Here is a 19,199-nt window from a genome sequence, read left to right on the forward strand (position 1 = left end):
TAAAGAAATAGGAAAACACTTGGAAAACAGGATCTTGTCTGGAAAAATAAAGAGGGGAAGTAGAATTGAGCAACGATTTGGTTATTTACAATTTTTTCTTTGTTTAACAAAGTGGGTGACATTATCAAAATAGGTAGGCGGATATCAGTCCCCATCTAAGGGTGGAGAGTCCTTTTCAAAAAAAATCTAAGGGTGGAGAGTCGTGCTGAAAAAAGAGGTGCCTGTGTTTTTTCTCAGGACGAAACCGAGAATCTGATAGGGCGTATGAAACCCGTAGCTGCTTAACGCCTAAAAAAAGGGATCTTACTAGGCGTAACGTGCCCAGAGAGATAGAATGAGGGAAAATGACCAAAATATCCTCATTTACTAGATAAATTTACCAAGTAAAAACCTAGCAAGTAGCAACCTCCGGGGCCCCGGGCATTGGAGGTTTGACAGGTTTAGTTGAAGGGGCATTTATTTGAAAATTTAAGCTTTGCCCAGGGATATTTTGGTCATTTAAAAACCCTCCTTGTCTTTGTTTCCATACAAAGACTATATAGTATTAGTATAGACAGAGCGCACCAAAAGGTAGGGGAGAGGAATAGTCTTCTCTCTTCTCTTTCTTGTGCACAAAATTCTGCCCTTATTACTGCCTGGCCTAGGGACAAAGGGGAAGGACTCCTCTTGTACTTGTGCTCTTCACTGCTCTCACCAGGTACATCACATTCATCTCTCTCTCTCTCTCTCTCTGCCTAAAGTTGTTATCACAGACAACCTTTATTTATTTTTTATTTTTTATTTATCGACACATTCAATCTGATTTATCACTTTGACTGATGCACTACATATTCTCTCTAATAAGGTTGTTAGATTTTTATATCTTGTGACCTTCCTATCTTCAACAGATTGATGAATATCATCAGTCTCAAAATTGGGAATTTTAAACCTTTCTGCAATCAATTGGTCAGTCTGGAACATTCTAAAGAAGAAGCGTTTTAGAATGAAATCAGTGAGAACTGTTTTAAATGCTTACCTCCAGCAGACATGCCATGTTTTACTTTTTTGATGTTGTACTTCTTTGCAGATTTAGTAAGCGGGCACCATGTTCCGTGGAAGGAATAATGCTCATGATCATCAAGAGAATGATTCTGTCCACCAGGAAGCAAAGGTAATTTAGTAGACATACATATAAATCCATGCATCTGTTTTCTTTATTTGGGTTCTTGAAATCTCTGGTGTTAAGTATATAATGTATAAATCCATGCTTCTGTTTTCTTTATTTGTCTACATATTATGTTATAACATTCTAATACCATAGATAAATATGAAATTCGATGTGCTATTTATGTCTCATGAGATGGGGAAAGGCTGTGGTCCATGTATGTAACAAAAGTAACTACCAGCAGACATTTTGAATTACTTTAGTTTAAATGGTCCAGACTGCACAGTAATCTCTCCACATGCAAATCTAAGACCATGCCTGAAAACATTTTTTCTTTGTCCTGTTTTGTTACATGTAACATCCAACATTTTGTGTCCTCTTAGAAGCAGAATTTAGTTTCTTAGATTACTAATTTGCTTTTGGTTAACTGGAGTTCAGTTTTCTTGATGACTAATTTGGTTGACAGGACATTCATTTTAAAAAGTTCTCTTGGGAAATAGCTTTAAATTATCAAGTTGGTGCATTTGTAAATAATTCATATCCTTATTCTGCAAACAGGTCAATGAGCTCAAAGCTGCTATTGGACCACTATCTGGACGTAGTTTGCAGTTCTGCACTGATGCATGCCTGAGGAGATATTTGGAAGCTCGGAACTGGAACGTTGATAAGTCTAAAAGAATGTTGGAAGAGACATTGAAGTGGAGATCAACCTATAAGCCTGAAGAGACCCGCTGGGTAAGTTTCCCTGCCTCGCTTGCTGGGTAGCTTTGTTGATTATCCTTTAATCATGTGGAATTCATAAAGTTATGAATTAACAGTTATTGATTTGCTTTTTTTCCTTTAATTTACATTTACCTTTTCATATTCTTGGTGACAGTATTAAATGGTTCCTCAAACAAATATATATGCCCCTTTTCATATAGCGTCAATGTAGGTCCAGAAGTCATACTTAAAAGATTATCAGCAGGGTGTCAATGCTCAGTCACTAAAAAAATGGGAGTCACAAAATGCCCATTCAAAACACTAAAAAAAAAGAATCCATTAAAAAGTATAGGAACGATGAGGGAGCAAACTGGTAGTTTCACAAGGTCAGATGAATTAGAGATTGGTGGGAAGGTGCAGACATATGTCGAACTGGTAACTAGATTCAACATTGAGACTTATTATGGTATGGTAGGACGGGTGGGGGATTGGTTCTACTTATCTTGTGCTTACTGCAACTTTAAATGGCGGAGTTGTTATCGATGGTGTAAGCAGAAAAAGCGGGATCACCTATCTGGAGTTACCCTATCTCCAAAGGGGGGTTTGTGGAAAGCAAGAAACAAGGGGAAATCAATCCAAAGGCCTAGAGATTGGGGTTGCTTATCTTGCGACTATCTTAACGTCAGATGGCGGGGCAGATGTCGAAGGTGCCATTTGGATAGAAAGAAAGATGCTTCGACCCTTGACGCAAACCACACCATTTCGGAAGCCCCCTTGGTTAGTAAGGAAGATGACCACTGGCCAGACTCTTGGGTGATTTCCTCATCAGTCGAAGGTGGTTTTTCGCTCTTATCTATCTTGGGTAAGGAGGTAGAAACGAGGTTGGATACCCTAAAAGCCTGCTTGATAGGAAGGAGGAAAGAGACTTTTGGGACCCTTAATGATCTTTGGTTGTGGGCTAAAGGAGCTTGGGATACCCCTTCCCTTCCTTGTACGTGTATCCTATCAAAGGACGAAGTTCTATTTATGTTTGATTCAGAGGAGGAGGTTGTAGATACCCCGGCTAAAGGTATCGAGGTATGGGGTAGCCAGTTGTATTCTTTATCCACTTGGAGCTGTGAATACGTTCAAGGCACGAAAGCTTTCTGGGTTAACTTCTATGGCATCCCACTTCACGTTTGGGCCACCTCAACGGTTGAAGCCCTAGGAAATATATTTGGCCGAGTTCTGGAGGTAAAAATGGAAGGGAGCCATAAACAATGTATGAGCTTTGTGTCCGCTAAAATTCTTGTTGTGAGAGAGAATAGAGAGAAAGAGAAAAGTGAGTTAGGGCTAGCTCCCCCTCACTATAGTATTTATATATTAAGAGATAGAAATAGATACAATGACTATAATGCCCCTACTGGGCTTATTCTAACACTCCCTCTGAAGCTGGAATGTATAAATTATACATTCCTAGCTTGTTACAGATATCATTCAACTTTGCTTTATTCAATGGCTTCGTAAACATATCAGCCAACTGTTCTGCAGAACGAGTAAACACAGTACATATCTCCCCTTTCTGAATCCTCTGACGGATGAAATGACAATCGACTTCGATGTGCTTTGTTCGTTCATGGAAGACTGGATTTGTTGCAATATAGATGGCAGCCTTGTTGTCACAGTACAACTGTGACGGTGAAGAAGATACAATGCCGATCTCAGACAAAAGTGATCTCAACCATATAAGTTCTGTGCTTGTGTGCGCCATCGCTGTGTATTCTTCTTCAGCACTCGACTTTGCAATGACGTCCTGCTTCTTGCTTTTCCATGACACCAGATTACCTCCTACAAAGGTACAATACCCAGTAGTTGATCTCCTGTCTGCAGGAGATCCAGCCCAATCAGCATCAGAGAACCCCTCAATTCTCATATGATAGTGTCTTTTGAATAATAGGAACTTTCCTGGTGCACCTTTCAGGTATTTAAGAATCTGAATCACTGCACTCCAGTGTGAGGTACGTGGGGAGCTCATATACTGGCTGACTACCCCCATAACATAAGATATATCAGGGCGAGTAACAGTGAGATATATGAGCTTGCCCACCGGTCTTCTATACCTGCCAGGGTCCTCCAACATATCTCCTTCTGGAACTAGTTTTGTATTGGGAACCATAGGAGCAGACACATGTTTTACGCCAAGATTCCCAATCACCTCCAACAAATGCAAAACATACTTCCTCTGTGATAGAGACAAACTACGAGAGGAGTCTGCTACCTCTATCCCAAGAAAATATCTGAGGGGTCCCAAGTCTTATGTAGCAAATTATCTTTGCAGGAAGGTTTTCAGCTTCTGTATTCTACCTGAATTACTACCTGTGATGATGATATCGTCAACATACACGATCAATAGAATGCACCCTGCCGAGGACTGATGACTAAATACCAAATGATCTACAGCGCACTGTCTCAAACCAAACCGCATAACAACCTCACTGAATCTGCCAAACCATGCTCGTGGAGACTGTTTCAAGCCATACAAAAATTTCCTGAGGCGACATACAGAAGATGACATCTCCCCCTGAGCAATATACCCTGGAGGTTGCTCCATATAAACCTCTTCATGAAGGTCGCCATGTAAGAAGGCATTTTTCACATCTAATTGATGAAGATGCCTACCATAAGTGTAAGTGACAGAATAACGCGAACAGAAGGAATCGTTGCCACTGGAGAGAAAGTTTCATGGTAATCAACTCCAAACGTCTAAGTATATCCTTTCGCCACAAGACGGGCTTTCAGTCTAGCAACAGTACCATCTGACAAGTATTTGATAGAGAATACCCATCGACAGCCAACAGGTTTAGCACCAGAGGGAAGGGGAACTAGATCCCATGTCTGGTTCGAGTGTAGAGCACCTATTTCAAGGTCCATGGCAGCACACCAGCCTGGGTGATCGAGAGCCTCCTGTAACGACTGTAGTAACACAACAGAAGACAAAGAGGAAACAAAACTTTTGAAAGTAGGAGTCAGACGATCATAAGAGATAAAATTAGAAAGACGGTGAGCAGTAGAATGAGAACGAGTACGAGAGGCAATAGGTGAGTCGCTGAGAACGACAGGAGAAAGGATAGACGAAACCTGTGTAGATGGAACCAGGATCTCTGCCTGTGAAGATGATGGTTCGGGTGGAGTTGTTGGAGGCCCATCTTTGCGCTGCCGCCTATGATAATGCTTTGTTCCTGGTGGTGGATTTGCTACAGGGACTGAATCGCCATCTTGAACAACAATAGGCTGACTTGGAGGTACAGATGATAAAGAGGTCGGTAGAGGAATTGACTCAGGAAGTACAGGAAGAGAGATAGGCACATCGGGTTCCAGAGGGGCCGAACTAGGCAAAGATGGAGAGTGGAAGAAGGACTCAGACTCAAAGAAGGTAACGTCGGCGGATACAAACCACTGATGAAGACGAGGACTATAATAACTATAGCCTTTCTGAGTTCTAGAGTAACCCAGGAAAACACACCGTTCTGACTGTGGATCAAGTTTGTCACGACCTGAACCCAAGAGATGAACAAAGCAGACACACCAAAAAACACGAGGTGTGAGGGGAAAAGGGTCATGTTTAGGATACAAGACCTGGAAGGGGGAGGAGCCACGAAGGATAGATGATGGAAGGCGATTCGCAAGAAAGCATGAAGTTAAAACCGCATCGCCCCAAAATGACTTAGGAACTCGCATCTGAAACATTATGGTACGAGTGACCTCAAGTAAAATAGCGCAGTTTTCTCTCGGCTACACCATTCTGCTGCGAAGTGTAGGCACAAGAGGATTGATGAAGAATCCCATGAGAGGAAAGATAATCCTGAAAGCCATGAGTGGTCGAGAAGAACTCTCTAGCATTATCAGTACGAAGACATTTAATATTGCAATGAAATTGAGTTTTTATTTCAGCATGAAAAGATTGAAAAACTGAAAAAACCTGAGAACGGTCCTTGAGCAAATACACCCAAGTCATACGAGAATAATCATCAATAAATACTATGAAATACTTGAATCCAATATTTGACGCGATCCTAGAAGGTCCCAAGACATCGGAATTGTTAAAAGTATAAAAGATAAATAACGCCTTTCTCCAACAACTTAAGCTTTTGGAGAAGTTGGTAAGTTAACATGGTATCAGAGCCAAAGGTCTCGAGTTCAAACCTCCTAGATAGCAAAATCCACATGTGATGGTCCTCCCAAAGTGGGACCACATGTGCCACGTGTTTGCCGTGGGCCACACTTGCCGGGGAGTGTTAAAAGTATAAAAGATAAATAACGCCTTTCTCCAACAGCTTAAGCTTTCGGAGAAATTGGTAAGTTAACATGAATGAACTAACTGAAAAGGACTATCAACTCGACTAACGACTCGAGAAGGAAAAGACACCCTGTCGTGCTTCCCGAGTTCACAGGACTCGCACTGGAATGAAGACACAGAAGCAGGAACTAATGACGTTTGCTAGAGCCTCTTAAGTGAAGGATGTCCAAGATGACAATGCCATTGGAAGGCATCCACATATCTATGCAAAACAATAGAAGTAGTCTGCAATCAAGACGATAAAAGCCATCCACCTCACGACCCAAACCCATCGTCTTCCCAGTCGAAAGATCCTGAAACAAACAATACGAAGGGTAGAATGAGATTGAGCACTGAAGGTTTTTCGTTAATTGACTAACAGAAAGTAGACTGAAAGGAGATTTAGGAACACAGAGTACAGAAGATAATGAGATACTAGGGAAAGGACACAGAGTACCAATTCCAGTGATGGGGGTAGTAGACCCATCAGCTAGAGTAATGGTCTGATAGTCAGAGGGAAAAGAGCGAAAGGATGAGAGCTGAGATGAGTTACTATTCATGTGATTGGAGGCTCTCGAGTCAATAATCCAGTACCCGGAGCTAGAGAGTAAAGTCGTGGGTGAACTACCTGGCTGGGCTGGGCAAAAACTGCGGTGGGAGCGCAAGTACTCTGACGAAGGCGTTGTAATTCCTCATCATCTGTACTCGTGAAAGTAAAGGCATCATCGGCAGGTGCAACGACAATATTAGATGGGGGAAGAGGCGCCTCGGAGGGGTTGGCCGTCGAGAGATGAGTTAAGCGAGGCAGTAAAAAATCAGGATGGGGAGTGTAGCAAGTCTCAATCTGGCGGCCATCACGCTGACAATGTGTACAGTAGGGACGGCCTCGGCCACCACGGCCACGTCTATGGCCTCGTGGAAAGGAGCCACCGCCCCGAATAGGCCGACTACCAGTCGTATAATCGGCGAGTGCAGAGCTATCAACATGGAGGAACGACGGAGACTCACCAAGACACTGATGTGCACGATTATAGGCCTCAGATAGTGAAGGGATAGTGCCTGGCCCTAGGATTTGATGACACAGATGAGTAAACTCAGGGCCTAGGCTATCAAGGTAGTGAACTACACGAATCTGTTCCCGTTGTCGACGAAGAATAGTGACATCCGATGTAAGAGGCAGGAACACATCAAGCTGCTGACATAGCGATACAAACTGGCCATTGTGAACCTCGAGCGACAGATCACACTGCGTAATCGCATCCAGTCAGAATGTGTTACAAATACGAGTGAGATGATGTGCTCCAGTTTGGTAGTAGTTGGTCCCATTGCGACGAAAAACGGGAGTCGGATACTCACAGTCGGCGGTGAAGAGGTCTCTAGTGGAATGGTGTTACCTGAGGAGAGAGACGGAGGAGATGTTACCAGACTACTCAGTACAGGTGGTGAAGCTAGGCTACCTGACGTGGAGGGCACAAGAGTCCCATAGAAGAAGAGGCCTCGAGGAGGAAAGGAAGCTAAGAGAAAAGGAAGCAAGCTACAAGCGTAGGCTTGTTGAGTAGCTCTCTTTTGGCTGCAAGAGGCGTCTAAGATGGAAGTATAGAGCTAGACCCATTGAAAGAAGTGGATTTCCTCAAAGCAAAGGAGGAAGCAAAGGCATTCGCAAACTAACTGATCTATAACAAAAATCACATCCGCGAGAGAAGAAGCAAGAGCCCCAACAAGAGCCGCAGCCTCCAATATTGAAATCATTTCAAAGGTTTTCCCTTACTTTGTTCGCGTCAACAAACAATTCGAAATACCTCGACTTTTTCAGAACAGGTCCGAGTCAAATAGCAATGATTCGAAGCGGAGATGATCACTGAAAGTGTTTGCCTACCAATTGTCAACATCTGTGAAAAAGTCCCCTTAGTGTCATATCCACTAGGGCGTTAGGACATGGTGTAGTATAGGGTAGTAGGAATCCCTTGGGCCCTAGCACTAAGGATAGGCTAGGGATTTTCCGCTCGCATGGTAGAGCTAACGGAGCCATAGCACCTTTTTTGCTCTTTGCAACAATCTTGACGGCGCTCCATGTTGTGAAAGCTCTGTTCTAGAGGCCAAGCCCTTGAACTGACTATGACAGAGTCAAGATGACGGCCTTGGCAGTTGTCAATTGTGGGTAAGAGTTGTCTGCAGGTGTCAAGGTAGAAGACGAAGACGAAGAAGGGGCCGAGGGTGTGGTAGAAGCACGGACCTCAGTGATCATGCCAATAGAGGGACCAACAATAACAGGAAGATCCATCAGGACAACAAATGTTGACAACAGAGAGACCAACACCAACGGCTACGACTAGTAGAAGTGGAGATGACGAAGGATAAAATCAACTAATCAACAGAGGGACTCATAGGACGATCGCACGAGTGAAGAAGAGGTGCAGAGATGAGCCCATAGAGAAGCTAGGAAGATGCGGGAGATGAAAACAAAGAAGACAAATTTAACACATGAAACTAAAGGAGAAAAATTGGGTTGTGTTCGTGTCGTCTCGTCTCGTCTTCAGGAGACAAATTTAACACATGAAACTCAGTTCGTCTCGTCTTCAGGGTTGTGTTTTAGAAGTTCTAGGTTTTGGGTTTCTTCAAAGATGGGTGGTGGTGGAGGGTGGGTTTTGAAGAGTTAGGGTTAGGATTAGAGTTATGGTTAGGGTTAGGTGGGGGAGATGATAAGAGTTAGGGTTTTCGGAGAGGCGGAGAAGATGGAGGCTACGGGGTTTCCCTAGGGATCAGAAACCCTAGGGCTCTGATACCATGTTGTGAGAGAGAATAGAGAGAAAGAGAAAAGTGAGTTAGGGCTAGCTCCCCCTCACTATAGTATTTATATATTAAGAGATAGAAATAGATACAATGACTATAATACCCCTACTGGGCTTATTCTAACAATTCTTACTCCATGGTGGAAGTTACCCCCTTCCCTTATCCAAATTCGGATATCGGGGTAGTATTTCACAGTCATAATTAAAGTTCAGAAATCACAACTGGGCTCTGACGCTGCTCCTTCTGAGCCAGGTCACTGTTCGGGGCTTCTACCTTCCCCAGGGAAAGAAATTCCGACTTTGGAAAGGTAGCCATCGGCGATGGTGATGGGGCCTTCTCTTCAGCCTTTGGATAATCAGGGAAGGAGAGCCGTTGATCCCTTGGGGCCCGCTCCTTTTAATTCAAATTTCAAACTTCACTGCTCAGTTGAAGTGTCAGGAAATCTACAGGAAGAATTTCCTTCCCTCGCTCTGGTCCCTTCTTTGATTGACGGAGGTGCCTTGGAATCATCAAACACTCAACCTGTACAAGATCGCCCTTTACCCACTGTACCGGGTCCCACTAAGGATGGTTTCAGGCTGAAAGGTCCTTATCATTCACCTAGGTGTGCGAGTGCTAGCTTTGCACGCTTGTTGACCCAGAAGGACAGGCTTGCGAAACTAAGGAAAGGTTTGGGAGTCTCTAAATCTGGGATTTCTGGGCTATCTTCTCCTAGGATACCTTTTGGGTCAGAGTCCAGACCTCGAGAGCTGAAATCTAGCTTTGCATGGAAGCAAAGATCTAAAGCGGAAGTGTCCAACCGTCATAGGGGGTACCCCCGTGGAAAATTACCTATGAAATTTATGGATGCTTCCAATAAATTTCCTTTTGAAGCGCTGAAGAATAAAAAGAAAAATATTGCCGCGACCCTTGTGAGTTCTGAATGGGTCCCCCAAACCCCCAAGATATGTGCCGCTCGTGGATGAAGGTTATCTGGGATCTCCCCAGCCTCTAGATGACGGTGCTTGGGATCGGGGAGGGCTTCGAGGGAGGTACATCTACTATTTATTGACCCTGCCATTGGCAGTGTTGAGATGGTATTTAACGAAGGAATGATCATATTTATTTAAAGGAAGGAAGGATAGGGATTTCTGTTTTGGGATAAGCATTTAAGGCATTATAAAATTTTAATTCAAGTACTCACCTTTTGAATGTTTTCTACATCATTGGAAGTCGAAAAGGCTTCCTCGAGTTGGGATGGATGTCAATGAGTAATATGGCGCCATTAATGCCCATTTATTGCAGGAAGAAATTTTTGTACGCCAAAATGAGTGTGTACAGACACCTGGCTCTTGGTCAGAAGTCATTTCGTGGCGGTGATTTACAAAAGAAGGAATTTTCATCTCTTCGATTTCCTTGCAAATAGTAAGAATATAGGAAAAGAAAACACTCGAGAAAACCAAATGGAAAACTTGAATGATACCTCCTTATCTCGGTCTTCTTCCTTGAGTACTATGGTGGTGGGCCGAAAGAGGAAGCGTACTATGGATTTAGTTGAGATGGAGGAAACTTTGAGCAGGGTAAAGGCAATGGTTTACAATGAAGAGTTGGCCTCTGAATTATTGCCAACATCGAGAGAGGTCATTAGGGACTCCTTGAAGAAACAGTGGAAGCTCTTCAAAGAGGCGGCTAGCAGGAGGCCGGAAATATTTTTTAGTGTAACTGGGTCGCATAATGTTAAAGAAACCCACTCAGCGATGCATAAGCACCCCTTTTTCATCAGGCAACTCGATCTTCTTTAGATGAAAGGGAAAACCATGGTTAACGATGTTATCTAGGACATTCTCAATTATCGGCACTCGATGCTAGATCACTTAGATCCAAGTACAGGAGAGAGGTTCTGGAGCCAGCACTGGAACTTGAAAGAACAGAAGAGGACAAGGATGAGTCTATTTGGGCTATCTGGATTATAGACCAATTGTTGAAGGGTAGAAGTTTTTGGGATGTTAATCCTCCCCATGACAGCTCTGGGAGCAACTTTGCACCATGGCGGACAAACTCTCTAAGGACGGCGTCGATAGTGAGTATTTTATAGAAGATCTCGCTATCGTCGCCGAGTGGAGAAATCCTTAATAGACTTTCTTTCTGTTTTGTCAAACCTTGCTTTGGTCTCTGGTTTGATGATTGTACGTGCTTAAAATCCGATCCGGTACATTCAGTTTCGTGGTAAAAATAAAAAAGCTATATGCTTAGCACATTCAATGAAAGTGAAAGGATCTACTTATTTCAGGAGAAGAAAGTAGTGATCTTGAGCTGGAGAGAAGGTTATTATACCTTTGCTGAGTGTAAGCAAAGTGAAGGAGTAGGAGATCAATCTAAAATTATGTACATCCTCCTTCGGTTTTCTAGTGGCAAGCTTTTGGTTCGAAGATTGAATCAGTGGTCAGCCTGTGCTTAAACGACTGCATTCCAAGAAGCAACTTCCTATGGAAGGGTCCCCTATTGATGAATCACTCGGAAGGAATTTCACCGCTCTGTAAGCCTGCTCTATTCTATTCCGAAAGAGTGGATTCGTGCAATGCCCAAGGTTTAGAATCCATGTGCGTATTCTAATGTCATGTCACCACAATTTCCCTTGGGTTTGGTACAGTTATAGGTCGCACCTTCCCTAGCTTCCCTACTTTGGGGATGAACAGTCGACGCATTGCTGAGAATCGGAAGGTGCCACAAACGAGCTGGGAAACATGCTCACTCATACAGACACAGAAGGCATTATTAAGGGCAGCGGACAAGCAGAGGAACAATTGCACTGGTAGCGCTAACGACCCCCATAGCATAAGGGGGAAGAAGTGGATGTTTCTCCTGATCAATCAAGTGCCCCTCCTTGGGAGGGTGGGAATAACTAGTATGGGAAACTGCCATGAATTACATACACGCAAATAGTGGCTCGGCTAGAGGAAGCCTATGCACTACCGAAGAATGGACCTGATAGAATCAATCGATTGGATAAGATATGCCAAAACCACTGACTGCTCTTTACGAACAGCATAAAGCAAGGAGAGTGAAGTTTACGAACAAGCGAGTGTAGTATGAACCTTCAAGAGCCCAGAGAGAGTGTATTCCATATACTACATAGAGGGGAGAGCGCTCAAGTGACTCTGAGGGGCTTCTAGTCCTTCCTTCTTGACTTGTTTCGCAACGACGAAGTCAATTCCATGGATTCTTCCCGGGCCTCACCGGTGAACTCGATGGAGCTACTAGCTTCAGTTCTCAAATATTGGCCAACCTCTCCTATATTTGAAAGCCTTTGACAACTACCTCTCTCCTCTTCGTTCTAAGAGTCCAAATAGAAAACTTGGGATGGGACCTTGTCTGACTCTTTTTTCAGGTTCTCCCCCCTCCCCCCCCCGCGGAATCAAAGAAGTCAGGGCATAGGCTTTCAAATCAAAGATAGATTGGTTAGTCTCCACGCTCCTCTCCTTACAGTCGCTCGTTATCACTCGAAGCCATTGCTTCATCCCCCTTGCATTAGTGTTAATTCATTGAACCAACACATTTCCTCATTCTGCATAACAGAATCAGGGGGTGGATGCTCTGCTTATCAGGCGCCTTTACGGCGGGAGCGATAGCCAAGTTCTTTGTTCGCCAGACTGAGGTGACTTCCTTTCGAGAAGAGGGGTCGCGATACCTCCTAGACGAGTGCCAAGAGACGAGTGTTTTAAGCAAACGCACATCGAAACATTAGTTCGTGTCGGGCTGCCGTTCTTTATCACAGGCGCATGGTTTTTTACGCTCTTGGAATTGAGAAAATTCTGTCCTTATCAGTGTTCAAAAACTCCTTGACTCGACAAGGAACTCCCCCGAGTCGACTCCTTTTTGCCTTGGCCGCGTTCCGCATTGCACCACATCTGCATTCCGCGTTTTGCCCTACATAGTCATTAAACTCCTTCGACTCTCCCAAGTTATGACCGCGTCAACCTCGTCAACCGCATTCTTGGCCGCGTCCGCGTTGAGTCGACAAGGATTTTTCCTGGCCGCATTCCGCGTCAAATCCGCGTTTTTAAACACTGGTCCTTATTGTTACAAGCATACGAATAGGCAACACGTCTCTCAATCCTAAGGTACTGTTGCATTTTTGCTTTCTAAAAAAAATGGAGTCCTAGCATATTTAATTATTTGATGTTTATCTAGAGGTTGCGTAGTTGAGTCTAATTTAGTAATTGGCTTCAAAGAGTTTTAGAAAGTAGATTTTTACTTGGAGGAGGAACTTTTTATTTATTTATTTATTTTATTTTTATTATTATTTTTATTATTATTTTATTTTTATTTTTATTTTTTTTGGGGGGGGGTAAAGAGACTTTATAAAACCCTACGTGCAAGGGATGTTTGCACGATTTCCAGTTTTGTTTTTACAACTGAATTTTTCAAGTTCTCCGAAGAAGGCTGGTTATTCTAGTTCTTTGTGAATTCAGAGAACATCCCTTCATAGATTTCAAGGTTTACTCGATCGGTAGTTGATGGAGATCAATCCTCGACTTGTTCTTCGCGCTTCTGGCTGTGCCAATCAGATACTTGAAAAACTCTAACCAAGTTCATCAACCTGGTCATGACTCCACTGGACTTAGTGGTAACCTGGTTCCTCTAAAACTAGAAAAACTGGGACGAGTATAGAGACTCGGTATTCCTGCTTAACCACTTGAGGAGCTTTGAACTTCCTGAATCATTCTATAAGTTTCAACCTTCCTACCTCGAAATCCTGGCAAAGTACTTGCTTAGATTCGAAGTTGACAAGAGATCATGCAATCGTTTAGGTTGAGTTTCGAGCGTGGAAAAGGGCCGGAAATTTTCACAAAATGACAGAGAAGTAGAAAACAGGAAAATTTTTAGAACGGAGACATGGATATTGTTTGAAATGACTAGAATGAGATGATCCAGGGTCTGGGGTAGGCATGGTTCCTTGAGAACATATATAATGCTAAATGCCAATAATTTTAAATGTTTAAATTTTTTTACTTTAGCACCTGTCTAGAAAAATATAACTAAGAACTTGAGATGCTAATGGAAAGAGAGAAAAACTCGAATACCAATGAGGCCATCCTTGGACTCTGAACCACCTTCGCGGACACATTGCAAACGTGGACTGTAAGAAATGCGTGCTGCGTTGCACATCTCCAGACTCCCAAGTCTCCAGCAATGGAAGGATAACATGAGGCAATCCATGGACATTGAAACATTTTAATGGACACGTTGTGAACACATCTCCTGACTCCAAAGTCTCCAGCGATGTATGTACTCTGTAAGAACCTTGTCTGTCCGTCCACATGACATAGCTTTGAAGTATTTCAGGACATCAGATGTTGATGCCCAACTTGTAACTGTTTCACTTCTGTCATTATACCAAATCGGACATGATCATGGGGACTCCATTCTAATAAAAACTGCCATATTGATGTTATATGTGTTGGAGACATTTTTTATATAGACACATTCATTTGAGCAAAAAATTAGCTTATCATTCTCTCTTTTCTTTTGCCACTCTTTATACATTATTTATGTAGTTTTACATGCACTACTTACATGGATATTAACTTCTCTGTTTGGTAATGAAATGAACTAACTCTGACAATAAATATACATTTTGATATCGTGTGTGTGTGTGTGTGTGTGTGTGTCTAGATGTGTTGTAATGTTTCCATGTGTAGCACCAATGTATGCGTTGGTGCGTAAGTTACATAGAGCAGAACTGAATGCTTGTGATTAAGTTTATCTTTTGAGGTTGCCATGTTAAAACGTGCACTTTTGTAATACTATTTATCTTTCAGCATGAAGTAGCAAGTGAAGGTGAAACCGGAAAATTATACAGAGCGAATTTTCATGATCGAGTTGGGAGGACTGTTCTTATCATGAGACCAGGAAAGCAGGTTTGAGCTTGAATTATTTCTTGTGAGGTTTCATTCAGTTGTGGTTGCTGAAGAGGATTTTTAATTTTGATTATCATTCAAAAAAGAGAGAAGATTTTTAACTTTGAACTAACTTTTTCCTTACGCATGCAGAACACATCCTCACATGACAATCAGCTCCGACATCTGGTATATCTCATAGAAAATGCAATCCTTAACCTACCAGAGGGTCAAGAGCAGATGGTGTGGTTGATAGACTTCACGGGATGGTCATTGACAAACTCTGTACCCATCAAGACTGCCCGAGAAACTGCACACATATTGCAGAATCACTATCCTGAGAGGCTTGCTGTATCGTTTCTCTACAATCCTCCAAGAATCTTTGGAGTCTTTTGGAAGGTTTGAGTTCTATTATTCTACATGCATCTGTTTTATTGTGAAGCAAACTGAAAGACCACCTGATAGGAAATGATTGGAAAGACATTCTTGATGCTTTGGAAAGACTGACTGTACACCTCTAATGTATTTCGAGGCTAGACTTTTATCACCCATTTCATTTTTCACAAAAACATGCTTGAATCTGGAAAGACTTAAAAAAATCATCCAATGTGTCAGATATTGACTAATAAATTGGAAATTCATCCTACAGTGATGACAAAAATACTTTGTCTCATACTGTATGATTATTGGTTTTAAACTTTTAATCAGTTGTAACCTTAACTAGACATTTGGCTTATAATTACCCACTCAGTCATAGCCTGCCTTCCCGGATTGCCTCTTTACTTAAAACCCTCCTCTTTTTAGCCATGAACAGAAAAAACAAGATAAAGAAAATGGAAAAGTCCCAACCATTTCAAATTCTATTCAAGCGAGGAGAGAAGCTACGGGATTGGGCTTGTATCTCAAGTTGTTGAGGCTGTATCTCAACCTTGAGGTCTTAGGTTCAAGCCCAGCTTACCTACCAAACAAGAGGACTGAAACTACAAAACTTTGAGAAGTCTCTCCATTTATATGATTGTTTTCTGTCTTCTTCATCATTTCTATCACATCTCTTATGTTTTAATTTTGATTATGTAAAGAACAGATAAACAAGGAAGAAGCTCCTGTTTGGGATTTTGTTGTTGGAAAATCGAAGTAGTTTTTAACAGAGTTCCTTGACTTTTTTTCCCTTGAATATTTTAGTTCTTTAAAACAAATGAGTTTAAGACTCTTTTTGAGTTGAATCTGAGATTTTGACTTCGCATTTTAGATCATGGCCAATTTGGCAATTCAGTAAAATCACTTCCGAGTTTTTGGCATTGTTATGTATCTGGAGAATTGCAGGTGTTTTTGTTGCTTTTGTTCTACTGTTGAGGAAAGAAGAGGGGGGTCCCCTTTCCACTGACAAATCATAATCAACTAACTTTTCTACTCTCCGCCTATGCAGGTCGTCAAATATTTCCTGGACCCGAAAACTTTCCAGAAAGTGAAATTCGTTTACCCAAAGAATAAAGAAAGCACAGAACTCATGAAACAGAACTTTGACATGGAGGTGCTTCCATCAGAGTTAGGAGGGAGGGATCCAGCTGAGTATGACCATGAGGAGTTCTCGAGATTGATGGCCAGGGATGACGTGAAAACAGCCACCTTTTGGGGATTGGACAATAAGCTTAGCCACTCAACCAATGGCTATTCATCAATAGATGTGGCTCCGTAACCACACAAGCCAGCTAAACAATCTCCATGGCTTGAGCATGGTAGTGCATCCACCATTACAATCTGTAGATTTCTCTCGCGTATATGCCAACATAGATGACTCAAAAGGATTCTCTGAAATAATGCCGCTGCATCTTCTTAGTATCTTCTTAGTATCAGTTTACTGAGAGAAGCTGGAACTGAAGTTACACTTCCTTCTGATCTAGGAATGTTGAAAACAGAGGGATATGAATTAATTTTGTTGGCACAGAAATGACTTATTACTCTTCTAGTCATATGGTATCTTTTCATTTATGTTTTGTTTCTCTTATGTAAACGCTGTGGGGAATAGCTTTTATGTGCTTTGTTTCATTTCCTCAGATTGATAGTAGATGGTCACTCAACTCATTATTGCTATCAGCTACCAAACATATTTTGGCCAACCATTAAACTTTGGTAAGTGTACAATTTCTAATATGGCAGTTCAATGTTCTCTCCAGAGCTATTGGATACTTTAGCTCAAGATGTCGGTGGGACTAGTGTATTGTATTTGAATTTTTGTTCCATTATTCTCTTTGTTGTGCCCAAAAGAAGTCTGCAAGTTCATCTGAGGTTATGGTCGGATTAGAGTTGAGACAATGCTACCTAGGGTTGGGCTAGTGCGCTAGGGTTGGTCTTAACTCAAGCCGATGTACACCCTTAATTAAATCCCCTCCCTCCCCCTGTTTTCTTGCTGGGCCCAAAGATTTTTCTTCCCTCCTAACTAGCACATTTTTCTCAAACAGAACCACAGAGGGCCGTTCGGATATAGGAAAAGTTGAGGAATGATAAAACCTGTTACAAGGGCGCCCATATTGGTCCTTATCAACTCAGTGCATTTATTGTTCATTAAATTTTCAGAAAAGTACGGAATGTGGGAGTTTTGAGAAATTATGGATTTCTGGTACTTTTTAAAACAAGAATGAAACACGGGCGATTCTTCAAAATTGGGTGGGAAAAAGACCCTGATACCCTTCTGACATCGATAGAAATCTCCTTTTTCAGTACTGCCCATTAAATTGGTGCGCTTCACAAGGCTTCTTTTGGTTCGTCTAAATGTGTATTTGAACCGACAGAACCTTGGGTTCTTTTCTATCTTGGCCGTCGGAAATAACTAGAGACGGATGGATGCTTGACACGTGTTGAAAAACTTTTTGGAACGCTAGTGCCTTTATACAGAGCCGGTTTGGTTTGGATTGGATTGGAAATCTTTTGAGCCCCTTGGGTTCGTTTAAATCTTGGTTGTCGCCAATATGCATAGACGGTTGGATCCACGTGTCCACGACACATGGACATCAATATGGAACGGTGGCATCTTCTAATAATACTACATCTCCGTATGAGATTTCGTCGGCGTACCCATTATTTCTACCGGTGTACCCATTATTTCCGCTTACACCCAATTTCCGGCGGCGTACCTCTTGATACTCTGGCGGCGTACTCGATACTTTTGGAACACATGTTTGAACCCAGAAAATCCGGCAACATACTCGATATTCCGGCAGCGTACTCTAGAATCCGCCTTCGTACCCCTTGATATTCCGGCGACGTACTCTATAATCTGGCAGCGTACTCTAGAATCTGGCGGCTCAATGACGGAGCCAGGGGGGCTAGGGGGGCAATTGCCCTCCTAAAAGTTAGGATATTTTTTATTAGGCTTAAGTCGATAGATTTATTTTGATTTTTTTGTCAAGTTGGCCTTCCTAATTTCAAGATTTTTTCTTAAATAGGTCTCTTTTTTATTTATTTTTTTCCGTTAATTTGCCCTTTTATTTTCGAGATTTTTTTGCTTAAATCAGTTCCTAAACTCTCTCTGTGTAGTTTTATTTTTTCCATAAAGTTGCCCCCTTTATTTTTGGATTTTTTTTCTTAAACCAGTTCCTAATCTCTCTCTCTCTCTCTCTCTCTCTTATTGTTTACGTAAAGTTGCCCCATCCCCATTAATTTCAGAAATTTTCTTAAATTAGTTTCTAAGTTATCAATTCTCTCTCCATTACTTAGCAAATATGGAAAAGGAGCTAAGGGAATGTCACCCTAGTTACAAGATGTTATATGCTGCCTAAGTAATTATGAGATTTTACATGTTGTGCACCTAAAATCTAAAGTACTACATTTTTTTTTTTTTTAAAGTATTGCAGGCCCACTTCATAGATGAACCAAATTGTTCATTCGTTGGGCCACATTGGAAACAGACTACACCTGGTAAATCATCTCCATTGGTTGATCCTAATAGTCCTATCTACAAAGGGATTGTTCGTTATAAAAACCTATATAGATCTGAGGGTTGGGATCATCCAATGGAGATGATTTATGCGGTGCATCTTATATATGTTGTGACCCAACAAATGAACGGTTTGGATGATATTTTCACTCCCCACATTCTCATCCTTTAAGATCATCCTGTCGTCAACTCTCATCCATCAGGAAGGGCAACATAGGGGACTCTGATCATGTCACAAGGGTATTGGGGTCTTTTCCCCACCGGATTTTGAAGAATCACCCGTGTTTCATGCTAGATTAAAAAGTACCCGAAATCCGTAATTTCAAGAAACTTGTACGCGCATTCCATACTTTTCTCTTAAATTTTATATCATCCACGCCATTTCCATATTTTTATGTGCCATTATAAATGCACTCCTTTCAATATGACCAGTGG

At 42.0% G+C, this 19,199-nt stretch overlaps 1 protein-coding gene across 1 annotated transcript; it reads left to right on the top strand.

Annotated features, from left to right (window-relative positions):
• Positions 1 to 271: 271 nt before the first annotated feature.
• LOC143850975 (uncharacterized) lies at positions 272 to 17,021 on the top strand. Its single transcript, XM_077360285.1, has 6 exons — positions 272 to 697; positions 1,067 to 1,150; positions 1,703 to 1,879; positions 14,753 to 14,851; positions 14,984 to 15,229; positions 16,257 to 17,021. The coding sequence occupies exons 2-6, from the start codon at positions 1,085 to 1,087 to the stop codon at positions 16,524 to 16,526; spliced, it is 858 nt and encodes a 285-aa protein (XP_077216400.1). The 5' UTR covers positions 272 to 697; positions 1,067 to 1,084; the 3' UTR covers positions 16,527 to 17,021.
• Positions 17,022 to 19,199: the final 2,178 nt, after the last annotated feature.

Source organism: Tasmannia lanceolata, unplaced genomic scaffold (assembly GCF_043159265.1).
Source record: "Tasmannia lanceolata isolate RefF3 unplaced genomic scaffold, GAP_Taslan_0.1 ptg000018l, whole genome shotgun sequence".
Classification (NCBI taxonomy): Eukaryota; Viridiplantae; Streptophyta; class Magnoliopsida; order Canellales; family Winteraceae; genus Tasmannia; species Tasmannia lanceolata.